The sequence below is a fragment of the Ornithorhynchus anatinus genome, chromosome 14 (genome assembly GCF_004115215.2).
Source record: "Ornithorhynchus anatinus isolate Pmale09 chromosome 14, mOrnAna1.pri.v4, whole genome shotgun sequence".
Lineage (NCBI taxonomy): Eukaryota > Metazoa > Chordata > Mammalia > Monotremata > Ornithorhynchidae > Ornithorhynchus > Ornithorhynchus anatinus.
In genome coordinates this window covers 1,451,483-1,476,470 of record NC_041741.1, presented here as the reverse complement: position 1 = coordinate 1,476,470, position 24,988 = coordinate 1,451,483, and the positions used below count along the sequence as shown (strand labels likewise).

General features: G+C 59.5%; 1 protein-coding gene across 2 annotated transcripts in view; it reads left to right on the top strand.

Annotated features, from left to right (window-relative positions):
- Positions 1-24,988, top strand: part of DAAM1 (dishevelled associated activator of morphogenesis 1) — a 64,882-nt gene that overhangs the window by 5,430 nt on the left and 34,464 nt on the right. For both annotated transcript variants that reach the window (XM_029078950.2, XM_029078951.2), the window contains exon 2: positions 20,650-20,869. In XM_029078950.2, coding sequence (XP_028934783.1) covers positions 20,687-20,869 — 183 coding nt within the window. In that variant the 5' untranslated portion in view covers positions 20,650-20,686. The remainder of the gene's footprint in view (positions 1-20,649; positions 20,870-24,988) is intronic.

The window sequence follows — 24,988 nt, the reverse complement described above, 5'->3', positions numbered from 1 at the left end:
ATTCAGGAGGCGCCCGGTATATAGCCCTGATGGATTGTTGTGGTTAATAATAATGATGATGATAATGGTGTTTGTTAAGCGCTTACTGTGTGCCGGGCACTGTACTAAGTGCTGGTAAGTGCTCACTTACCTCATCTGTAAAATGGGGACGAAGACTGTGAGCCCCACGAGGGACGTCCTCATCCCCTTGAATCCCCCCCAGCGCTTAGAACAGTGCTCTGCACCTAGTAAGCGCTTAACAAATACCAACGTTGTTATTACCGTGATCCACCCCGGAGTTTCCTCGTCCCGGGTCCCCCGCCGACCCGCTCCCGGGATCCGGCCTGCATGGACCCGGTGCCCGTTTTCCATACGGTGGGACTTGAATGCCACGGAGCCGGTTGCCCGGCGTTCCGACATCCGCTCGGCGGAGCCGGGGTCCCGAGAAGCACCTGAAGGAGGGGAATTCCACCTATGGGGGCTGTAGCCGGTTACCGTGTTTTCCCGGTCAGCGGAGCCAACGTTGAAGTCGCGTGGGCAGTAGTGCTGATGGTTGGCACTGAGCCATCCTCACCCCCTCGCCCGGTCTCCCCGTGCCCAAGGACACGGGTCACGAGACGCTTGACGGGGAGAATGTCTGTAGCCTGTGGTCCCGGGATCGAGTCCCTCCGAAACGTAACGGTGATGGTATTTGTTAAGCGCTTACTGCGTGCCCGGCGCCGTACTGAGCCCCGGAGCGGATTCCAGGTCATCGGGTTGGACGCGGTCCCCGTCCCGCGTGGGGCTCCCGGTCTAAGTAGAAGGGAGATCGGGCACCGCATCCCTGCTTTACCGGTGAGGAGACCGAGGCTCAGGGAAGTGAAGTGACTTGCCCCGAGGTCCCACGCGGCAGGCGAGTGGCAGATTCAGGATTCGAATCCAGGTTGCCGGCGGCACCAGACCCCGCCGCGTCCTCCCCCGGTATGGCCGGCCGTTACGGACGACGCTAGTCAGGGAGGCTCCGGGGCGGGCGGGGGGGCGGTCGGGTCTCTCCCACCGTGTTGGAAAACCGGTTTGAGTCCAAAGTCCCGACCCCCGACTTTAGACCCCAGGCAGAGGGAGGGTGGCGGATTCGTTGCCTTTGTGCGTCGCTCCCCGTTTCCAGCGAGCTGTTCCTGAGCTTACGGTATTCGGCACTTGGATCGACCGTTCCCTTTTCTCTTCGCGTTGCCCGGTGTTGACCCGTACCTCTTTTCCCTTTCTTCCCCGGCTTCCTCTCCGTCCCTCCCGCCCTCCGTGTTTCCCTGGGCATCGGGAAGCCGCTTTATTGGGAGCTCGGTTTCCATTACCCCGTCGGGGACTGATAAAAAGCCGTACTCCCCGGGTGCAGGCTCGACGTCGGAAGCCACGGTCCCGGGGTCCTCCGGTCCCCGCTGCCCCCCCTGCAGCTCCCGCCCCACAGCCGAGGTGTCCCAGCGTGAACCCCCTCTGAGGGGCTGTTCCAAAATAATAACTGTGGTGTTAAGTGCTTACTCTGTGCCGGGCACTGTACTGAGCACCGGGGTGGGTACAAGCAAATCAGGTTGGGCACGGTCCCTGTCCCACGCGGGGCTCGCGGTCTCCGTCGCCGTTTTACAGATGAGGTAACTGAGGCCCGGAGGAGTGCAGTGACTTGCCCAGGGTCACACGGCAGACAGGTGGCGGGGCCGGGATTAGAACCCATGACCTTCTGAGTCCCGGGGGGAAGGGGAGAAGGGGTGAGCTGGGGGGACGCCCCCTCTTCCCCCGTCTCTCCCAGCGGGGGGATTCTCGGCAACAGGGAGACGTGGGCTTCCCACCTTGGTTCCCTTCGCTGTTTTGGGCATCACCTCACTGCCCCTCCTTAAGTCCCCGGGCTTTCGGTCAGGAGGGCGCGCAGGCCCCCGAGAGGCTGACGGTGGCTAAGAGAGGAGGGCACGGGCGCCCCCCGTTAAGGTGGGTGACGGCGGGGAGGGCTGTCTGGAGGCCGTGGCTGGGACCTCGGGGGCCGACGCGTCCGGAACGGGACTTTTCTTCCCTTTTCCCTCCCTCCCTCCCTCCCTCCCACTGTATTATCTTGAAAACGGCCTTGAGCAGAGCGGGTCCCCCGTTCGTCTGTCGTCGGATGGGGCCAGTCGGCCTGCCCGGCCAGAGGGCTCAGCGTTCGGGGGCAGGCTCCCTCCGTCCCGACCGCCACCGTCCTTCCAGAGCCGGCGTGCCCCCGGGAAGTCGGGCCGGGTGCGGCGGTCGCTGCCCCGCCCCGGGGCACTGGAGCCGAGAGGGCAGAATGCGTCGAGGAGATGGCGCCGGAGGTCACACCTTGAGGGGCTGGGCATCTAGACCGGTCGCCCGCTGCTCGGTCAGGGGCTCGACTTCTCCTTCCGAGGAACCGGGCCCAGCCGGGCCGCCCCGGTCAACCGTAAGCAGGGAACGTGTCCGTAATATCGTACTTCCCCCAAGCGCGTAGTATAGTGCTCTGCACACGGTAGGCGTTCGGTGGATACATCGGACAACTCACAGTCCGGTTGAGGGAAGAACCACGATGGGAGCTGGGAGAACGGGAAGTTCGATCTCTCGGCTGAGCACCCGTTGGGTGCAGAGTACCTTACTTGAGGGCTTGGCCCTGGGTTCTGATCCTAGTTCTGCCCTGTGTCTGCTGTGTTACCTTGGGAAGGTCACTTCTCTGGATCCAAATGACATCATCTGGAAAATGGGGATTAAGAATGTGAACCCCACGTGGGACAGGGACTGCGTCCAACCTGATTAACTTGGATCTGCTCCAGTGCTTAGAATAACAATTGATATTAGTAATAATAATAACCTTGGGATTCGTTAAACACTTACTACGCGCCAAGCACCGTTCTAAGTGTTACAGCGCTTGGCCCGTAGTAAGCGCTTAACGGATACCGTAGTTATCATCGGGAGGGTCCAACGGTGAGTAGACACAGCCCCTGCCCCCCCGGGAGCTGACGGTCGAGCCGGGGAGACAAGACGCCGAAATAAATGTGCAGGTAGATCGCGGGGAAAGGAGAAGGGACGGCTCAGACGTTTGCCCGGATTCTGCGTCACGTCTGGGTGCGGCATTCCGGCCGGCATTCTGAGGTTCCACGAGTGGGATCCCCATTCCGCCGTTCTCTCGCCACCGTGGGCGCTCGGGTAACTCTGCCCGTCTCAGATGTCCGTCCGTCGGTTCGGTCATCTGTGCAGCTGTCCCATCCCGATGGATTTGTCCCGCTCCCTTCTCCCTCCTCTTCTCACTACCGGCTGCCCGACTCCCCTGTTAGACGGTAAACCCTTCGAAGGTAAGGACTGGGTGCGTCTTGCTGCGGTGCCCTCCTTAGAGTTGTTTACTGAGCGCTTACTGTGTGCAGAGCGCTGTGCTGAGTGCTTGGGAGAATACAGTACAGTCTGACAGGTACATTCCCTGCCCACAGCGAGCTTACAGACTAGAGGGGGAGACGGGCGCTAGTAGAAATAAATTACAGTTGCGTACGCGGCCGCTGTGTTGGCCGGGATGGAGGATGAGTAAAGGCAGCAGGCCAGGGTGACGCGGAAGGGGGTCGAAGAACGGGAAAAGAGGGCTTGGTCAGGGAAGACCTCTCGGAGGAGTTGTGCCTTCAATAAGGCTTTGAAATAGGGGGAGAGTAATTGTCAGATATGAGGAGGGGAGGCGTGCCGGGCCAGAGGCAGAGGCGAGAGGTCTCTGCCAGGTGCTCGGAAAATGCCACCGATTACCTAAACAGTCGTAATAATATCAGTGGTGGTATCTGTTAAGTGCTTACGATGAGCCAAGCAGTGTACCGGGCACTGGGGTAGATACAAGATAATCAGGTCCCACGGGGGGCTCACAGCCTCAGTGAGAGGGAGAACGGGTACCGAATCTCCATTCTGCACAAGAGGGAACCGAGGCGCAGAGAAGCGAAGTCCCTTACCCAGAGTCGCGCAGCGGACAGGTGGCACAGCCGGGATTAGAACCCAGGTTCCTCCTCCGACCCCCCCCCCCCAGACCCAGGGTCTTTCCGCTGGGCCGCGCTGCCTCTCAATCCGGTTCCTATTTAAACGTCCCCCCTCCCGGTATGATCCTTGTGGAGATACCACGACGACCGCTTTCTGACCGGGTTTTCTCCTTGGCCTAGACGACGTCCCGGGAGAAACTCGTCCCACTCTGAGTAGCCTCCCGGTCAACAGGAAGCCCCATCTGACAAGGGTGTGGGCACCCCCTTCCCGTCTTCTCCCCTCCCCAGTCTCTTCAGGACAACCGGGCCGGTAACTCACACCTACTGAGTCACTCCTGGCTGTCTGGAACAAAACCTCGCAGCCTTCTTCCTCCCCTCCCTGCCACTCGCCGGGCCCTGCTGGGATCCTGGGGCTGGGTCCTTGGGGAGCGGGGGCGGGGGCGGGGGTGAGGCAGAGCCGGGGGCCGGACCGAGACGCTCCCTGGAGCGGGGGAGCCCGGGGAACTCGTTCCCGGTGACTTTCGTCCTTCCCAGAGAGTGCCAGAGACGGTCCGGTCAGGCGTGACGTCTGCGCGGGGCGCGTGTCCGCCCCGGGGGTGTCCGTGTGTGTCCGTGCACTCGAGTGTGTTCACGCGGGCCGTCGCTCCTGAGAGGTAAAGGGAAGACCGATAAATGCGCCGTCGTCAGCTGCGGGGCAGGGAGGGTGGAAACTATGCGTCTTCGGTGTTACCTGGCCCTCCTGCCTCTCCATTAGGACGTGCCTGGCCCCCGGCCCCGCCAGAGAGAGCTTTTCAAATGAGCAAGAAAACCTCATTAATCCGGACCTCGCCCGTCGGGAATTTGTTCCAGTTGGGCCGTCTCCGCGGCGGTCGAGACCGGAGGCGGGAGACGTCGGTCTCCTCCGTGGCCGTAGAAGCCCCAGTTCAGTGGCGGGGGAGGCCGGGCGGGCCGGGGGCTCTGGAGAAGCGGCGGGAGGGGGCCGGGGCCCAACGGGGTCCTTGTTCCCGGCCCTCTCCCGGGAGGGCTCAAGGCCAGCCCTGACCGCAGGAGGCCACTCGAGCAGCCCGGCGCACGTTCCAAGGTTCGCAGTGAGGCGAGGCCGGAGGGGAGGACGGAAGTGAGAAGTAAGCGTGGCCTAGCGGATGGAGCCCGGGCCCGGGAGTCAGAGGAACCCGAGTCCTAATCCCGGCTCCGCCACTCGTCTGCCGGGTGACCTTAGGCGAGTCGCTTCACTTCTCTGGAAAATGGGGATTGAGACTAGGAGCCCCATGTGGGGCGGGGACTGTGTCCGCTCCGGCGCTTAGTACAGGGCCTGGCGCACAGTGCTTAACAAATATCATTACTGGAGCCCGTTCACCCCGCACGGCACGGGTTCCATTTCGGGTGCCTGTGGCGAGGAACGGCTCCGGACTGAACACCTCCTCCGGAGCCCGCAAAGACCGTCCCCTCCCACCTCCGCCCACACCGACGCTGCGGGACCGCTTCGGAGAGGTCACCGGAACTAAGGTCCACGTTCCCACCTCCCCGAGGAGCGGGCCGGGTGATCGGGGAGACGGACGGCGTGCGGAAATGAGATACCGACAGTGGGAGCGGGAGACGGGCCAAAGGTAAATGGACCGACAGCATCTATTGAGCGCTTCCTGCCTTCGGGGCACCGTACTGAGCGCTTGGGAGAGTGCGTGGCACTGACGTGTCGGGGCGAAGTAGCTCAGTAACTAATTGAAAGCACAGATAATCGTGTAACTAGTCGAACGAAGGAAACTCTCTGGGGGCGAATGCATCTGTGTGCGCGTTAGGCGGGTTTCAGAGGGGGCGGGGAGCTGGGCTCGAAGCGGTTCGGAGTTTGGCACGCCCGGTTTGGCCGCGGAACGAGACCTCATTAAATCGGGAGGTTTGGGCGAGCCGGGGCGGCGAGGGAGGGGGCGGTCGGGAGATTTGGAGCGGCTGTTAAAATGCGCGAACCCGTGCGCCGCGTTCCCGACTCCACGGCGGCGGGACGGTCGGAAGGCCTAGGTGGAAGGGATTTCCGCCTTCCGGGGCAAAGCTGGTCATGGGGCAGCAAGTGGGCAACGGACCGTCCGCGGACCCCTTGGGCAGCGGGACGAGCGAAGCCCCCCCGAATCACCGGCCTCACCCCGGTCGTCGGTCGCGTGGCCCGGGGTCCGACGCGCGTACCCTGATACCGAAGAGCCGCTCTGAGCTGGAGCACGCAGGCTGTGTGGGAGGGCCCGAGGTGTTTTCTGGGCGCTTTTGTTCTGATCTGTTTTTAGCCGTCGGTCTGTCGGGCAGACCCCCCCCGGGCCGCCCTGCGCTCTCTGACAGTGGGCCGTGTGTGCGGGTGCCATTTGCCGAGGAGAAGAGTCCGGGCATCGGCTTGAAGAGGGCGGCGCACGCCCCCCCCCACCTCCACCACCCCCGGAGGGGGGCTTTCAGAGGGCCCCTGGCGAGCGGTCCCGGGACGGCGAGGCCGCGCCGGTCTCGTCCTGGAGTCCCGGGGGCGCTGGCTCGTGGCGGGGAGGGCCTCCGCCTCCGCGCCTCTCGGGGTCTCCTCCAAATTTGCAAAGACCTTCGGTCAGAACCGCGGACGGGCTTTGGAGGAGGATATTTGCCGATGGCTTTCGGCGGGGCGGGGAAATGCTGCTTCAGCCCTTGGTCTCATCTGAGGGCCGAGCCAGAAACGCCCTCTCTCCCCGCGGGGCCCCGGGGAGGCCCAGTTTCAAACCGGTCAGGGCCGCCCGTGGCCCTCAAGGTTTCCTCCCCAATCTTGAGGAGCCGTGGGGCTTAGTGGATAGAGCACAGGCCTGGGAGTCAGGAGGACCCGTGTTCTGATCCCAGCTCCGCCTCGTATCTCCTGCGTGACCTCGGGCGAGTCGCTTCGTTCCTCTGTGCCTCAGTGACTTCATCTGTAAAAAACGGAGATTAGATTACGAGCCCATGCGGGACTATGTCCGACCCGATGAACTTGTATCCGCTCCGGTGTTTAGAACAGTGCTTGGCACGTAATAATTGATACTTGTTAAGCACTCCCTATAGGTCAAAAACCATTCTGAGCCCTGGGGTAGATACAGGTTAATTGCTTAACAGGTACCGTGGTCGTCGTCGTGGTCACTGAGATTTAGGAAGCGAGCGGCGCCCCGGCGCCCCTCACCCACGTTCCGCTCAAGGCCCAGTGGATTTTCAGCCTTCCCGTGTCCTGTTACCGTGAACGGAGTTTTATTCCGGATTACCCCGTGCCGGTCTCTCTCCTGGGCACTGGAGAACCGTGGATAGAGCACGGGCCTGGGAGTCGGAAGGAAAGGAGTTCTCATCCCAGCTCTTCCTCTTGTCTACTGCGTGACCTCGGGCAAGTCACTTTGCTTCTCTGTGCCTCCGTCGCCTCGTGGGTAAAATGGGGATCGAGGCCGTGCGCCCCTCGTGGGACGGGGGACTGCGTCAACTCGATTTGCTTGTATCCACCCCAGCACTTAGTACAGTGCCTGGCACGTAGTAAGTGCTTAACAGATGCCATTATTATTAGGAAAGGACCTACCCCCGGAAGAGCCGGTCCCGCAGTGGGCGGTGTGGGGCCACTGACCTCCAGGCCCCGGGCCCCAACCCGAGCTCGCCCACCCCCGGGGGTGACACGGCGGGAGGTGAGAAGGGCCTGGCTGCTAAAAAGAGTCTCCTGGAGTGGAAGCGGGCCAGTTATTCATTCAGTCAGTCGTATTTATTGAGCACTGACGGCGTGCAAAACACTGTACTAAGCACTTGGAAGGGCCCAATATAAAAGTAAACCGACGACGAGCTTCCAGTCTAGAGTCGAAGCAAATGCCAACGTTTGGCTTGCTGGTCCGGACCCCAGCCCTTTCGGAGGGGACAGTGAAGTCAGGCTCCCGCTCCACCCGTTTTTCCACACGTGCGGCCTCGGCTACCAGTCCCCAGAGGCCCCCACCCCTCACCAGGCTGCGCACCGGCCCCCTCGACATAGCCTTCGTTTCCTTAGGGTGAGAGACGCTCTGGCTGACCAGAACCTCCTCTTTCCAAGTCATCTTATCCGTTCCCGATTCCCTACGGAAGTTCACCGGGCAATAATGATGATGATATTAGCATTTGTTAAGCGCTTACTCTGTGTTCTTAGCCCTGGGGTAGATACAAGGAAGTCGGGGGAGAGTCCCTGCCCTGAGCGGGGCTTACAGTCTAAGCGGGGAAGGGAGAACAGGTATTGAGTCCCTATGCTCCAGATGAGGAAACTGAGACACGATGAAGTGATCTGCCCGAGGTCTCACGGCGGGAAAGTGGCAGAACCCAGGTCCTCTGTCTCCTAGGCCTGTGGTCTTTCCAATAGGCCATTTTCCCGTCGATTTAGACTGTAAGCCCAGCAGTGGACGGGGATTGCCTCTATCTGTTGCCCAATTGTCCATTCCAAGCGCTTAGTACGGTGCTCTGCACATAGTAAGCGCTCAGTAAATACTATCGAACGAATGACGGCCGTGCCGCAGTTTGAAGCAAAGATGGGCTTAGCTCGCCTGCTGTTCTCCCGGGCGATGTTTTCAGCAGAGCGCTACTCTGACCTTTTGAGCCCCCAGACCGCCGCTAGGATTGTGCCTTAACTGGTGTGTGAAAGAAAGAGACAGACTGACCTAATTCCTCACTCTGCTTGCTGCATCCCTGTTGGAACTCAGCAGCGCAGAGGCTGGGTTTGCTTTATATTGGGAAAAAAAAATCTCACCAGGGACTGTGAAGTGATTTGCCCAAAGTCACACAGCAGATGAGCGGTGGAGCCAGGACTAGAACTCAGAAATGAGTGTCTTCCATCTGTCATCACAACTTGATGGACAGTGGTCTTTATTTGGGGGCTGCCTGCTGTTCGGAGGGAAACGTTGGGTCCTTAATGGGTGTCGAGGGTCAGTGGGTGGGGGCGGTTGGGCGGTGGGCGCCGGCAGGGCCGGTAACCGGGGCTCCCGCTCGCCCACCCCGCCGTCTCCAGCTCCTCACCCGGATCCACCCTCGGGAGGCTGGCGAGTCCATCGGGAAATTTTCGGAGAGCAGGAAATAGCGCACGGAGCGGCAGATGGCTGCCGATCAACCCAACTCGCCGCGGGGGCTACTGCTTGCGACAGCTGCCTCCTCGCGATTTCCCTCTGTTTCTTCTCAGTTGTCTTTGATTAAGGTTCCCGATGTCTCCAGGAGGAGGAGGAGGAGGAGGAGAGTCTTGTTTCCCAAATTGTTCCCTCCTCGAGGGCAAGGAAGTTGCGTCCGGCAACTGCCGCGCACTAGTACAGGGCCTAGCGTGGGTCGGTGCTCAGTAAATGCCATCGATCGGTGGATCGATGGATCTCTTCCTGATTGATTTAGGAGTCCAAGCTCCTGGGACAGGCTTTTCTGAGAGGCATTTTGCTCGTCATCCTCCCCGGGCGCCAGCGTGTCTGGCGGGGTTCGAAATCCTCCCCGGATCCTTTCAGTCACTACCATCTAAGCGGAAAGGCCGTTCGCCGGCAAGGAAGGCGTCTGATCGGACGTGTCGGTGGGAGGGAGGAAGGGAGTCTGATTGGTTCGGGACCAGATGGTGCTGCCCCCGTTTCCTCCTCCTCTTCCCACACGTGGCAGATCGGGTTGGAGGCCATCGTCGTCATCGTCAATGGTATTTGTTGAGTGCTTACTGTGTGAAGAGCACTGTACTAAGTGCTTGGGAGAGTACAGTACCTCAGAGGTGGTAAACACATTCCCTGGCCCACAAGGGAGACAGACATTGAAATAAATTACAGACGTGTACCTAAGTCCTGTGGAACCGAGGGGGGGACGAATACAGGGTTCAAATCCAAGTACGAGGGAGAAGCAGCGTGGCCTAGTGGAAAGAACACAGGCCTGGGAGTCAGAGGACCCGGGTTCTAATTCCGGCTCTGCCGCTTGTCCGATGTGTGACCTCGGCTGAGTCACTTCACTTCTCTGGGCCTCTGTCACCTCATCTGCACAATGGGGATGAAGACTGTGAGCCCCATGTGGGACAGGGGACTGAGACTGGGACCAACTTAACGGTCGTGTGTCTACTCCAGCGTTTAGTACAGTGCCTGGCACATTGTAAGTGCTTGCAGATATTAAAAAGAAGAAGAAAAGGGCAATGCAGAAGGGAGAGGGAGCAGAGGAAATGAGGGCTTAGTGGGACAAGGCCTCTTGGAGGAGGTGGGATGTTAATAAGGCTTTGGGTGGGGAAGGGGGAGTGATGGCGATGGAGGAGGAGGGCGTTCCGGGGAGGTGGCGGGACTCGGGCGAGGGGTCGGCCTCGAGATGGGGGTACGGCGAGGAGGTTGGCGTTAGAGGACTGGAGTGAGCCTGCTGGGTCATAGTAGGAAATCAGCGAGGTAAGAGAAGAGGGGCGAACTGACTGAGTATTTCCAAGCCGATGGTAAGGAGTTCCTAGGATTGTGGCCAGGCTTCTGACCCGGGTGCCGTCGAGGGGTCATTTAGCCGGTGACCCCTGCGTTCACCCCCTCCAGCACCGGACCTCATCCTGCCCACCGCAGAGCCGGGACCCCGGGAACGAAAGCTGGCGAACCAGCGGCAGCGGTGGAAGTGCTCGGGGGCGGACGAGCCACCGGACAGAGGTCAGATAAACTCTGGCGGTCCCCCCCCGGGCAGGCTGGGTCCACGATGCCGGGCCGAAGCGGTGGGACGATGAGGGTGGTGGTGGTGGTGGTGAAGTGCTTATTACGCGTCGAGCACTGTTCTGAGCGCTGGAGGAGATACAGACTCATCGAGTTGGACACGGTCCCCGTCCCACACGGGGCTCCCAGTCTTAATCCCCGTTTTACAGATGAGGGAACGGAAGCACAGAGAAGTGAAGTGACTTGTCCGAAGTCACAGGGCAGACGAGCGGTGGAGCCAGGACTAGAACTCAGGTCCGCCTGACTCCCGGGCCCATGATCTGTCCACCGGGCCGTGCCGCTTCACAGGCCCCGGCTAACATCCGAGGGGTGTGAGGAGCTAGTGCCGGGTCCCGGGCCGACACTGAAGTTTTAGGTTGGTCACCCCTAGCAAAGTTAGGCCGCAGCCCTCCCCACCCACCCCCAGGCCTTCCGGCCGTGGCTCCCTCATCTCATCCCGTAGGGGAAGGACCCCGACGGCCCCCGGAATTGCCGTGGCCATTCGGAGAGTCGAGGCTGCCCGGCCTGGGTCGGCCAGGGTCCCCCGGAGCTGGCCGACGGCCAGGGTTCCCCACGGCCGGCCGAGGAGGGAGACGACGGAACGGTCTTCTGGGTCAGTCGTGCTGTGGGCCACCGCTGAGGACGCGCGCTTGGCAGCCGAAATCGAATCCCTTTCCCGCCGGCAAGTGGCGGGCGGGCGTTCCGGGCCAGGCGTTCCAGACTGGGCATTCCAGGCCAGGCATTTCCCGCCAATTGTGCTGGGCTGTTGCTTGTTCCGACGACTCGGTCGGCGCCGACGAACACGCTCTCCCCCTCCTTCCTCTTCTCCTTCCCCGGGCCTCCTCCTCCCTTACTCCTTCCCCCATCTGTCTCCCCCCTCTAGCCTGGTTAGCTCCCTGTGGGCAAGGGATCCTGTCTGTCGACTCTTAATAATGATGATGATGATGATGTTGGTATTTGTTAAGCGTTTACTATGTGCAGAGCACTGTTCTAAGCGCTGGGGTAGACACAGGGGAATCAGGTTGTCCCACGTGGGGCTCACAGTCTTCATCCCCATTTGACAGTTGAGGGAACTGAGGCACAGAGAATTTAACTGACTTGCCCACAGTCACACACCTGACAAGTGGCAGAGCTGGGATTCGAATTCATGACTCCAAAGCCCGTGCTCTCTCCACTGAGCCACGCTGCCAGTACAGTGCTCTGCACACGGTAAGGACTCAATAGATGCCACTGATTGATTACTGAACGCTCGGAAGAGTACAGTAGAGTTGGTAGATACGATCCCTGTCCTCAAAAAGCTTGCAGTCTGACGTGGACAGAGCACTGTACTACGCACTAGGGAGAGTACAGTCTGGTTAGTCAACACCATCCCTGCCCTGGAGGAACCGACAGTCAGGGAGACGGGCACTAAAACAAATTACAGAGAAGAGGGAGCGGGGGAGAGACGGTTATCGTCGGCACACGGTGCCGAGTGCTGCGTCGGCGTGGGGGTGTTGGAGAACCAGCCCACGGGCCTGGCCTGGGGAGAGGGGGCCTGAGGCCGAAAGTGGTCGCCGGGAAACGGGCATTGCCCACGTTTAAGGGAAAATTCACATTTGAGGTACCCCCGGGGAACCCCGGTTAAACCGGAACTCCTCCGCCAGCGATCGGCGGCCGGCGGCGGCCGGAGATATCTGTGGCGGGGATGGCTTTCCCCCACAGCTGTAGCTTTGGAAACGGAACTTCGGGGAATTGAAATGTAACCTGGCAAGAGGAAGCTTTAGCAGAACGCAGGCCGCCGCCAAGAATAATCCCTGGCCTGGGATTAGGTCTGTTTCCTGCGGTTTAGGTGAATTTTTTTTGTTGCCGTTTGAATTTTTGTCAATAGCTCGAGCTCAGAGGAGCCGGAGAAAGTCTTACGCATTGACTTTGCTCGAAGAATTCCCTTTATTCCCCTCTCTCAAGGAAAAAAAAAAAAAAAAAAACAGACCGAAAAACCCTCGCCGTTCACCGTCTGATTTATGTGCTCAACACAGCAAATTGGTTTTAACAGACTAAACAGCCATTTTGAGGGCTGTCTGCAAATCTCTGGATAGGGTGTGGCGTTGGGAGGGTAAGCTGTTTTAATTAGAAGCATCAAATTACCCAGTTCACGAGTGTTGGCAGATGAACGTCTGTGTTCCCGCTTCAGGGCTTTCCAGAGATCAGGATTTAGCGAAGCTAGTGGTCGGGCAGCTACCGTACAACTCCCCTCCCCTTCTCCCTCCTAATAATAATGAGAATTGTGTGGTATTTGTTAAGCGCTTACTGTGTGTCAGGTGCTGCTGTACTAAGCCCTGGGGAAGAGACAAGATGATAACCAGGTTAGACACCGTCCCCGCCCCTCAAGGGGGTCGCAGACGTAAGGGGGAGGGGCGTTCCCACTTTACAGGTGGGGAAGCTGAGGCACAGAGAAGTTAAGGGACTCATCCAAGGGCACCCAGCGGGCAAGTGGCGGAGCCGGGCTCAAAACCCGGGTCCCCCGCCTCCCTGACCCGGGCAGTAGCAGTGTGGCCTAGGGGATAGACCACGGGCCTGGGAGTCAGAAGGGGCTGGGTTCTCATCCTGCCTCCATCACTAGTCTGCTGTGGGACCTTGGATCAGTTGCTTAATTTCTCTGTGCCTCACCTGCAAGATGGGGATCAGGGCTGTAAACCCTGTGCGGGACGGGGACTGTGTCCAACTCAATTACCTCGCGTCTACCCCAGCACTTGACACAGTGCCTGGCGCATAGCGAGCACTGAAGAAATACCGTAATTATTATCAATTATGAACAGATGCCACTTTCCATTGGGCCACGCCTGCCGGTCATTCCAATTAGGGTTGATCTCCTCCCGCCCCTAAGATCGAGAGAGGGATCCCGTGCTCTTGACTCTGCTGTAACTCTCCCAAGCACTTTGCCCGACGCCCTGCACGGGAGGGGCTCGTTCGAATATCAGACGTCGGCCTTCCTGTCCCTTCTGGCCCGACCACGAGACCGTAACCCGGTTGGACACAGTCCCCGTCCCACACGGGCCTCTCAGTCTTATCCCGCATTTACAGTTGAGGGAGCTGAGGCCCAGAGAAGTGACTCTCCCGAGGTCACCCGGCAGACGAGGGGCGGAGCCGGAATTAGAACCCAGATCCTTCCGGCCCCCAGACCCAGCTCTGGGCCACGCTGCTTTAATAAAGAGACGCGGGGACTCTCCCTCTGGCGGGACTCCCGTTGGGAGGGTTTGAATGGCAGAATTAGGTCGTCGAGAGCGTGGGCGTGAGACAGTGGTGGAAACTCGCCGTCTCTCTCTCCCCGCCTGACGAGGACTCTGCGGTTAATTGCGCGGCCCCGGCCAGCGCCCGGTCCCGTGTGTGCCCTGCGAACGTGCCGTGACTAATAATAATAATGGCGATGGTATCTGTAAAGCGCTTACTATGCGCCGGGCACTGTTCTAAGTAATCAGGTTGGACGCAGTCCCCGTCCCGCACGGACACACTCTTAATCCCCATTTCACCGATGAGGTAACCGAGGCCCGGAGAAGTGGAGTGACTTGCCCGGGGTCACACAGCAGACAAGTGGCGGAGCTGGGGATTGGAACCCACGAGTAGCAGGTAGGAGCCCAGTTCACCAGGAGTGACCTTGGGTTGGAGGGACCGGGGGTGGCCAAGAAATTCCGAGACTGGCGTGTTTTCGTACGGATTTCTGCATCATCATTCCGTCCAGACACTCCGCGCCCCGGCCGCTCATTGCTGTGTCCGGTCAATCGAGCATTCGATCCGTTATCGATCCTCCGGACTGTAAGCTCGTGGTGGGCAGGAGGCGCGTCTGCCGGCTCTCCCAAGTATTTAGTACAGTGCTCCGCACACAGTAAGTGCTCAATAAATATGACTGAGCGCATACTGTATGCGGGGCATTGTGCTAAGTACTTGGGAGAGTACGGTAGACTCTGTGGACACAACCCCCGCCCTCGAGGAGTCTAACACGGTGTAAGTACGGTGTAACAGTAAGCCGGGCACATTCCGTGCCCACAAGGAGCTTGCAGTCCCCTCGTTCCTCCGTACTTCCCGAGCACTAGCACCAGGTGGACGCTCAGTAGCCGCCGCTGCCACCTGGTTCCGGTCGTGGGCGGATTCTCCCCGTCCGGGCTGCCCTCGCAGCGGTGGCCCAGCAAGGACGGGAGTAGCCGCCGGCCCCTCCCTGCCCAGGCCACGTTCCCCAGTCGAGTTCCGGGCCGAGAGGATCTGTGAAACGGGCGCTTCCTCCGTCGTGCGGCCGACACTGCCCCGCCGCCGTGGGTCGGGTGGGTGACACCCCGGGCCCGGTCCGTCGAAGCCGGGCTCCGACGTGGTCTCCGGAGCGGGAGGAGGAGGAGGATACCGAATGGCTCCCAGTTCCGTCGCCGTGGCGACTTCCCCGGGGCCGACGGCGCCGCCTCCACCGTTTCTGGAAGAAGCTCGCCGTCTCTTTAACGCTTGATGAAGGGGAAGCTTAGAGGGAAATCCCCTTTCGCTTCCACCTAGTCTTTGTAGCCGGACGAACTGTTCCACTCTGGGGACGAATAATAACGGGGGAGCGACGAGATGGGTAGCAGCGTCCGCTCCGTCCGGGTCGGCGGATGAATATTCCACGAGAGGGGAATGGGAGCCGAGGCTTCCAAGCGGGGCCGGGGCCGAGGGAGGGAGATCCTCGCCGGTAACTAGCAGTCGTCTCTCAGCCGCCACTTCGGGGTTCCCCGGACCAGCAGGCGGACGGGTGACCCTGGGCAAGCCACTTCACCTCTTTGGGCCTTAGTTTCCTCATCTGGAAAAGGGAACACCTGCCCTCTCCCCTCTGGAAGTCCCCTCTGGGATGGAGGCCTGTCTGAGCCCCTCATCTCGTCCGAGACCGTCAGAGAAGCCGTAGGGCCCAGCGAAAAGAGCGTGGGCCAGGGAGTTAGAGGACCTGGGTTCTAATCCTGGCTCTGCCGTGTGTCTGCTGTGTGACCTTGGGCAAGTTACTTCACTTCTCTGTGCCTCAGTCACCCCATCTGTAAAATGGGGATTCAGGCCTACTCCTTCCTCTTTAGACTGTGAGCCTCATGTGGGGCAGGGACAGTGTCCAACCCGATTAACGACTAGACTGTGAGCCCCTCATCGGGCAGGGATTTTCTCTATCCGTTGCCGAATTGTACATTCCAAGCGCTTAGTACGGTGCTCTGCACATAGTAAGCGCTCACTACCTTCGAATGAATGAGTGAACTTGTATCTACCCCAGTGTTTAGAACAGTTTCGGGCACATGATAATGACTTTACGAGGATCATGATCAATATTACTATCTCTCATCTGCCCCGGCGCGAAGCCCAGCGCCCCGCGTGTAATTATGGTACTTGTCAAGCGCTTACCGTGTGACAAGCGCTGTAGTAGATGGACGTTAATCGGGTCGGTCAAAGTTCCTGTTCCACGTGGGGTTCACGCTTTTAGTCCCCGTTTTACAGATGAGGAAACTGAGGCACAGAGAGGTGAAGTGACTTGCCCGGGGTCACCCAGCAGGCAAGCGGTGGAGCCGGGATCAGAGCCCAGGTCCTCTGACTCGGCATATGGTAGATACTTGAGGAGTACTTACTGGGTGGAGTTTTGAGTCCTGTCGGTGTCCGATCCCTTCCCGATTCCCCAGTTAAGCAGAGGAGTAGAGAAGCAGCGTGGCCTAGTGGCTAGAACCTGGACCCGGGAGTCAGAGGGACCTGGGTTCTGATCCCGCCCCGTAGTCGGCCGTGGGACCTCGGGCAAGTCACCCACTTCTTTGTGCCTCCGCTCCTTCATCTGTAAAATGGGGATTAAGACCGTGAGCCCCACCTGGGACCTGGACTGTGTCCGACCTGGCATCTGCCCCAGCGCTTAGTACCGTACCTGGCACATAGTAAGCGCTTAGCAAATTCCATTAAAAAAAAAAAAAAAAAAGCAATCACTGCGCACAGCCAATTGCAGGGGGAGCCTCAGGGGCGGAGTGAGCGTCGCCTCAGCTTCCTTCTCGCGTTCCTGGCGGGGACGGGGCTCGTGCTGACTCTCAGACCAGGATTGCTGTCATTCAGGTATCCTAATTGTTGCCAGAGAGCTTCCCGCCCTCCCTCCCTGCTCCCTGATTCCCAGCGATCTCCGAGTGGCTCTTCGGCACGCCTGGGAAACTTGGAGCGGGGCCGGAGCGGAGACGTTGAGAAGATGAGCCAGCTTCCCTGGCATCTCTTGGTGGCATCCCCTCCCTTTGAGACGGTGAAGGGGGCAACCTCCCCGCCCCACCCGGTTGCCACCGCCGCCCCCGCCTCCCCGGTTCCCGGGACGACTGAGCCAAACAGGGCTCTGGGTCGGCCCTGACTGGGTTGGGTGGGGAAGGTCCGGAAGAGCTGTTGGGTCGCCTCGTGTGACGGTTTCCTAGCCGGTGGAAGTATCAGGGTTTCTTAAGCACTGCACAAAATACCGAGAGAGCTACACACCCCGGTAATTATAATTGTATTAACCGCTCACTATGTGCCAAGCACATTAATAATAATAATAGTAATGTTGGTATTTGTGAAGCGCTTACTGCGTGCAGAGCACTGCTCCAAGTGCTGGGGTAGATACAGGGTCATCAGGTTGGCCCACGTGAGGCTCACAGTCTTAAATCCCCATTTTAAGATGGGGTAACTGAGGCCCAGAGAAGGCAGGTCGCTTGCCCACAGGCACCCAGCTGACAGGTGGCAGAGCCGGGATTCGAACCCATGACCTCTGACTCCCAAGCCCGGGCTCTTTCCACTGAGCCACGCTGCTTCTCTGTACTGGTCACGGGGGTCGATACCAGATAAAAGCAGGGCGGACGCAGTCCTTAACCCCGCTTGGGACTCACGGGCTAGGTGGGGAAGGGGAATGTATGGCCCGGCGGATAGAGCACGGGCCGGGGAGTCAGAAGGACCTGGGTTCTAATTCCGGCTCCACCGTGTGTCTTCTGTGTCACCTTGGGCAAGTCACGTCACTTCTCTGGGCCTCAGTTACCTCGTCTGTAAAACGGGGATTGAGACTGTGAGCCCCACGTGACAGGGACTGTGACCAACTTAATTTGCCTGTATCTAGTACAGTGCCTGGCACATGGTAAGCGCTCAATAAATACCGTTATTATTATGTGTGGGCCTGTTCTGCCCACAGCGGGCACCCGGCACAGGAGAGAGAGAAGGATAACGGACGGCACTGAGAATTAAAATCTAACTGAGAGTGAAACTCGGCCGAGTGTTGGCTTAGAGAAAGGGTCTGGGTGTACGCGTCCATTGGTGTTTGTCGGCAGTTATTGGGAGAAGTGGTTGGATGGAAACGATTAATGCCTTGGGAGCTTCAGAGGGTGGGAGTGAGAATGGGGTGGGGTCTGGGAAGGGCACAGGCTGCCAAGATAATAACAATAATTGTAGTATTTCTTTAGCATTGAATCTGTGCCAGGAACTGTACTAAGCACGGGGGTGGTTACAAGCAAATTGCATTGCCGTCCCTGTCCATTCATTCATTCATTCAATAGTATTTATTGAGCGCTTACTATGTGCAGAGCACCGTACTAAGCGCTTGGGATGAACAAGTCGGCAACAGATAGAGACGGTCCCTGCCGTTTGACGGGCTTACGGTCTAATGGGGGGAGACGGACCCACATGGGGTTCGCAGTCTCATTCCCCATTTTGCGGATGAGGGAACTGAGGCACAGAGAAGTAAAATGCCTTTCCCAAGGTCACCTAGCGGACGGGTGGCGGAGCTAGGATCAGAACCGAGCCCCTTCTGACTCCCGGGCCCGTATTCTGTCCGCTAGGCCACACTGCTTCTCCGGAAGTCTTCCGAGAGCCGTACGGCCCCCATTTCGGGCCTTTTATCGGAGACTCTCCAGTCTGGTCAGGCAGTTTGCCCATGGGCGAGGCTGGGAGTCCAGGGGCCACAGCTGTGGAGATGGATCTCTCCCCGCACCCCGGCCCCTGAACTCCCTAGACCTAGTTCAGTCTCTCTCCACTAAATGCCGATGGGAGATGGATCCGGCCCCCCACCCAAAACCTGACCCAGCCGCCACCCACCCACCCTCCTGATCTCTCCCACACACGCATTCTCGTCTTCCCCCTCCATCGGTTTCCCCCAGGAACCGGTTCTGACGTCTGTCAGGACGAGGGAAGCCGAGGCCGACGGCGAAGCTAATTCTAACCCGGCTTCTGGGTATTTGAGAGCGTTCGGTTTTTCTCCTTTACGGTCGTATTAAAAATAACCTTGGTGGGAAAGAGGGTGGAGCGCCGGAAAAGGGGTTAGGGAATTACCCCTTTCAGGAAATTTGGATAATATTTGTCTTCGGGAAACATCGGAATACCCCGGCCTCTCGGGTAGGCTGCCCCTCCTTTCCCCGCGCCAGGACTGGAGTCTCCACCGGGAAGTCAACCGTCATCCCCATCCTCTCTCTCTCGTCACTCACTGAGGCAGAAAAGAAAACCAGCCTGAGCCCCGGGGGCTCCGCGCCACAGGCCTGGAAGAGAGACAGCACGCAGGGGGTGTGGAGGGCGGAGAATTAGGTGACCAACGCTAAACCCGGTCTGAACCGGCGCCGTCCTTCAGCGGTTATTTGGAGATGTGATTCGTCACTGCAACTGCTGAACTGCTGTTTGTTCAGAGCTTGTCCAAGGTCACACAGCAGACCGGAGGCGGGGCTGGGCCTAAAATTGATCGAATGAACGCGGCGCCCCAATTCCAAGCCCGCCTTCCTCTGCCCCCCCCCCCCCCCTTCCCCCAAGTACCCGGATCTGGGAACCCCGCTGCGGCTGGACGAAACCCAGCCTCTGGACACGGACAGCCTGCGGGGCTCGAGCGGGGTTAGTAGGAAATCCTTGCCCAGAGGGATGTCTGCTCAGGCCCGGATGGGGCTTCTGGCCCGTAACCCAACCCGCTCTTTGTCTCAGGGTGGCCGGGGATGTCCAACCTGCCCGTCGTGCTAGAGGGTGACTCAGTGACGTGCCCTCTGTTGTCTTCCTCCCCCTCGTCGCTTTGGAAACCCCTCTCGTAGGGTTGCCGCCTCCTCCCCCGCCTTCCAGGGTGAGCAGTTTCCTGTTACATCAGGCAGGAGGGGCGGGCGGGCGGGCGAGGCTCCTGGGGCTCCGCTCCACCCACTCCACACCAGTCAGTTTCGGATGCTGGGCCGTTGGGAGATTCTCCAGATGGAGAGTGCATCCGGCGCGCTGTACTAACCCAGAGTAGGGTTGCGTTCCCTGCCCTCCGGGAGCTTTCCTTCTAACGGGGAATCCGTCTGTCCATCGGTGAGCTTTATGGAGAGCGTCCTGACTTGAGGAGGCTGTACTAAGCGCTCGCGAGAGTACCCCCAAGGGAAGCGTCGTGTTCTCTGCCCTTCGGGAGCTCTCCTTCTAACGGGGAATCCATCCACCTGAGCACCTGCCGTGCACGGTGAGCTCGGAAACACGAAACAGGAGCGGAACACCCACTTCCGCTTCCAATCCGATGGATTCCCTGTGAACTGCCTCTTCCCTGTATCCCAAAGCGGAGGACGTTGGAATCCGAGAGAGGGAATCCGTTCCAGCCATCTCCCCCACGGGTTGCTTGCGTTGGGATTGAGAATGAGTTCACTGGTTTGGGTTTCCAAATCTCACTTGGCGTCTTGTGCGCCTGGGGAGAAGCAGATGAGAAGAATGCGAGGCAGCGGAGATGGGGTAGGGACAGAAGCAGCTTTTGTTTTTTTAATGGTATTTGTTAAGCACTCATGTGCCAGGTACTGTACTAGGTTTTGGGGTGGGTGCAGCCCCTTACCGTGTGAAAAGCTTTGGACTAAGCACTCGGGAGAGTACGATACCATCGGTTGGGTAGACACATTCCCTGTCGTCAAGGAGCTTACAGTGTAGAGGAAGACAGCAGCGCTCTGCCCACGGTAAGCGCTCAATAAATATGAGTGACCGCAGCAGAAGTCTCAAGAATTTGGAAGCGGCCTCTCTCCTCCAGTTTGCTGAGACCTTCTGGGGAAAGGGATATCGAAGTGACTTTTCTGTCCTTCCGCTTTGCTCGGCCGTGAGTGTCTAAACTGTGTCCCGTTCTCTCCTTCCTTCCTTCCTTCCCGCCCCCCTCCCCTCCCCTCCCCCAGGATTTAGCTGCCGGGAGGATCTGAGAGGGCCGCAGCCATGGCCCCGCGGAAGCGAGGGGGCCGGGGCATTTCATTCATCTTCTGCTGTTTTCGCAACAACGACCACCCCGAGATCACGTACCGGCTGCGGAATGACAGCAACCTGGCCCTGCAGCCCATGGAGCCGTCCCTGCCGATGCCGGCCGTCGAGGAGCTGGACGGCATGTTCGGCGAGCTCGTGGTGAGTGCCGGCCCCCCCCCCAGGCCTCTCCTCGGCCGTTCCCCGACCCCCCCCCCCCTTCAGCATGGGGGCTCTCGTTTGGCCCCGTGGCCTGGGGTCGGGGGTCAGGGGAGCATCGGGGACGCCTCACTTCCGCTGAGGGACGCGGGGGAGGGCTTCGGGGTCGGGGGGCACTGGGAGAGGAGGGGGCGGGATGGAGCCGTTGCCCAGTTGGTGCCACGCGTTTCTGGGGGTAGAATCGGGGAAAGTTCTGGCCGAGAGGCTACCGCGGCAACCTCCTCCCTGGCCTCTCCGCCACCGCCCATGTCCAGCCCTCACTCTGCTTGGCTGCCGGGATCGTTGTTCTAAAACATCGTCCCCCCTTCCTGGGAATAGCTGCCCGCCCATATCCCCATTGAACAGGAACACCCGACCATCGGCTTTCGAGCGTTCCCCCAAGTGCCCAGGGCAGTGCTCTGCCCAGTTGGCACTCAGTCGATCCCGCCGATCGGTCGGATGATCGAGAAGAGCCCAGCTCCTCTCGCGTTCCGGGACGGTGTCCTCCATCGGGGCTGGTCCCGAGCTGTGGGGAGCCCACCCCTCGCCACCCTAGCAACGCTTGTTTGGCCGCGGTCACGGTTGCCTGGCAGGACTTCGGGGTCCGTGGACAGACTCTGACGCTTCGGGAACCGTCCCGGAGTTGACTCCAAAAGACATCTGAGCTTACAGCTGCGGACAGTCTTTCAGTGAATGAATCCATCAATGGTATTTATTGAGCACTGTACTGAGCACTTGGGAGACTACGGTGTAAGAGGTGGTAGACACGTTCCCTGCTCCCAGCAAGCTTACAGACTAGAGGGGGAGACGGACTTTAATGTAAATAAATGATGGATATGGACATGAGTGCCGGGGAACTGAGGGAAGGGTGAATAGAGGGAGCAAATTCAAGTGCAGACCAGCCCGCTCTTATGTGGTGCCCCGAGCGGCAGTTGTAATAACGATATCGGTGGTCTTCACTAAGCGTGGTACCCTGTGCTGAGCCCTGGGATGAACAGGAGACACAGGAGGTACTTTTTCTGCGCTGGGGAAGCTTCTCTTCCACTTGAGTGGAGGAGCCTTCGCTCCCATGCTTAGCCCCGTCCATCCGGCGTCACCGGAGACGGGCTGGTGCAGCCACCTCCCTGAGGGAGAGCGGTGACCCAGGGGACCCTAGACGTTCTCGGGGATCGTACTGCCTCGTCCCGGAGGACTCAACCCCCAGGGGCCCCCCTATGCTTCGTGACTCTGCCCCTTGTCGCCACCGCCTCCTCTTCCTCTCCAAGCCCGGTCCCGACTCTAGCTTTCTCTTTCACCGTGTCTTCAAACCGGCCCCGGAAAGCAGGGATTGTGATTCGCCCCATTTGGACGGGTGAGGAAAACGGGCCCAGAGAGGGCGAGTGATTTGCTCAAGGTCACACAGCAGGTCGGAGCCAGTGCCGGAGCTCAGAACCCAAGTCTTCTGACTCCCAGCCCCGTCCCTTTTCCGTTCGGCCCCGCTGCCTCGGAGTTCCCCAGCTGGGTGTCGGGATTGACTTTCACGGCCTTTCCCAGAGCAGCCCGCATTCCCGGGACACTTAGTCTTCGGGTGGATTTGAGACTTGTTAGCTGTAGCACGCCAGCGGGGCCCATGAAACCGGGTACCCGAGACTTTACCGGTTCAGTAATTCATCTCTCTTCTGGGAATCTGAAACGGGCTTCCATCTCTCAACCTCTCTGGATTTAGGGACCCCCAGGAAGGAGTCCCAGCAGTTTTGTTGTTGTTGTTTTAATTTAATCTGTTAAATGCTTACTCTGCGCCAGGCACCGTACTGAGCTGGGGTAGATAGAAACTAATCGGGTCAGACATAGTCCTTGTCCCACGTGGGGCTCACTGTCTCCACCCCCATTTTACAGATGAGGCAACCGAGGCCAGAGAAGTGAAGTGACTTGCTCAGGGTCACACAGCAGACAAGTGGCAGAGCTGGGATTAGAACCCAGGGCCGAACTCACCCTGAAGGTCAACCAGGCAGTCGGGAGGAAGCATCGAATGACTGCTGCAAGCAGAGCGCTGTTCTGAGCGTGGGGAGGCCGACTCCTGAGTGAGTTCCGCTAGCCGGTGACGACCGGGCCGACCAGAAGTGGCGATCGTGTTGGCTTTGTTAAATACCGCAGCTTCAGTTGGCGTCCGACTTCCGTTTCTGTCCGAGCCTGAGGAGGCTCCGCTTCCTTTCTCCCCGAGGTGGATTTCTTCGCAGCTCAGGAGGGCTCCTCGGTCAGGTAGCCCACCGGTCTCGGAGCCCAGAGAGCTCCTTCCGCCTCAGACACGTAGCCCGGTGTCCCGCTCTGGCCACCGAAACAACCAATCAGGCCTGGGGTTGGGGAACCGGTTCCTGAATTGGCCGGTGAATAAACCTGGGACAGTTAAGCAGAAAGTCAGTCAGGCTCCTGGGAGTTTCTGCTCGTCCGATGGAGACCCCGCGTGCCCTCGGTGGCAGTGGATGTGAGCAGAATAATCCCTCTCCGGAAACTTGAATAAAAAATTCCCATCCACGGGGCAATCCCAGAGAGTCGCTAGACTGTAAGAACCTCAAGGGCAGGGATCGTGACTGGGTTCGTGTCTTCATATTGTACTGGACTCTTCCCAACCCCTTAGGAGAGTGCTCTGCACCAAGTAAGCGCCCAGTGAAGACCTCTGGTTGATAGGTCTGCAGGGTCAGCCCAGCGGGGTTAATAATAATAATAATAATGTTGGTATTTAAGCACTTACTATGTGCCAAGCACCGTTGTAAGCGCTGGGGTAGATACAAGGTAATCGGATTGTCTCACGTGGGGCTCACGGTCGTCATCCCCATTTTCCAGATGAGGTAACTGAGGCACAGAGAGGTTAGGTGACTTGCCCAAGGTCACGCAGCTGGCAGGCGGCGAAGTCGGGATTAGAACCTACGACCTGTCACTCCTAGTGGCTCTTTCCACTAAGCCATGCCGGGTTCCAGGGCGGAGACGGGTTGAGGGGCAAAGGCAGAACGGCCCCCCGGCGAGCCCAGCCGTGGTGACGTCCCCCAAACCCTTGGGCGACCTTGGCTTCGTCCGCTTCCAGAGCATTTGGGAAGGACCAAGTCCCCCACGTGTTGTGGGAAGAAGCCGGCCTGCCAGTCGGGAGGTTGGGGGAGTGGCCGGGAATCCCTGGGCTGGGCCGAGCCCCAGTGGGAAGCCCGGCAAGCAGAGGCGGGCGGAAGCCGCCGAGTCCGCGGACCGGGCCCCGAGAAGCGTCCTTGGCTGTCCAGCCGGCCATGGCGGTGGCTCTGACCCACTGGGGATCATCGCCCTCCCTGTTGCCCTTCAACAAGCCTTTGCCCCCCAGCAGTCAGTAAACACGAATGGTGGCCCCAGTGACCCGCGCGGGGCTGCTGGCGGGGGATGAGCGAACCCCGATGGGATGACTGTCCCGGGGACGGCGTCGGCTCTCCGAGCGTCCCGGGGTCACTCTGGCTGCGTCGAATCCTTTCTGGCCCTGGTACAGGCGTGGTCCCCAAGAGGCTCCAGGGCTTGGTTCCCCAAAATGTGCCTCTGGCTTCTCATCTTTAGGAAAGCAGCATGGCCTAGTGGACAGAGCCCGGGCCCGGGAGTCAGGAAGACCCGTGTTCTGATCCTGGCTCCGCCACTTGTCCGCTGTGCCATCTTGGGCGAGTCACTTAACTTCTCTGAGCCTCGGTTCCCTCGTCTGTAAAATGTGGATTAAGACTGTGAGCGGGTACTGTGTCCAACCTGATTAGCTTGTATCTACCCCAGCGCTTAGAACAGAGCTCGACACCTACTAAGCCCTTAACGAATGTAATTATCGCCTCCGGAGCGGAGGCTCCTCATGGGCAGGGAACAGGCCTTGGGCTGCCGCTGCAGTTCGTGAGCGTTTAGTTCGGTGCACCACCCTGAGGACTTCTCCTACTGCTATCTTCCCAAGATGCGACTGCCCTTCGAGTTGCCCCCGGCCAGGTGGCGGAGGAACGACGATCTGGACGTTGCTGGACGGGTGTTGGGAAGGAAGGCCCGGCCTAGCCTCCACCCTCGGAGGCCGGTCCGACGCTCAGCGTCCAGTGGGGGCCTCCATCAAGACGACTGGCCGGG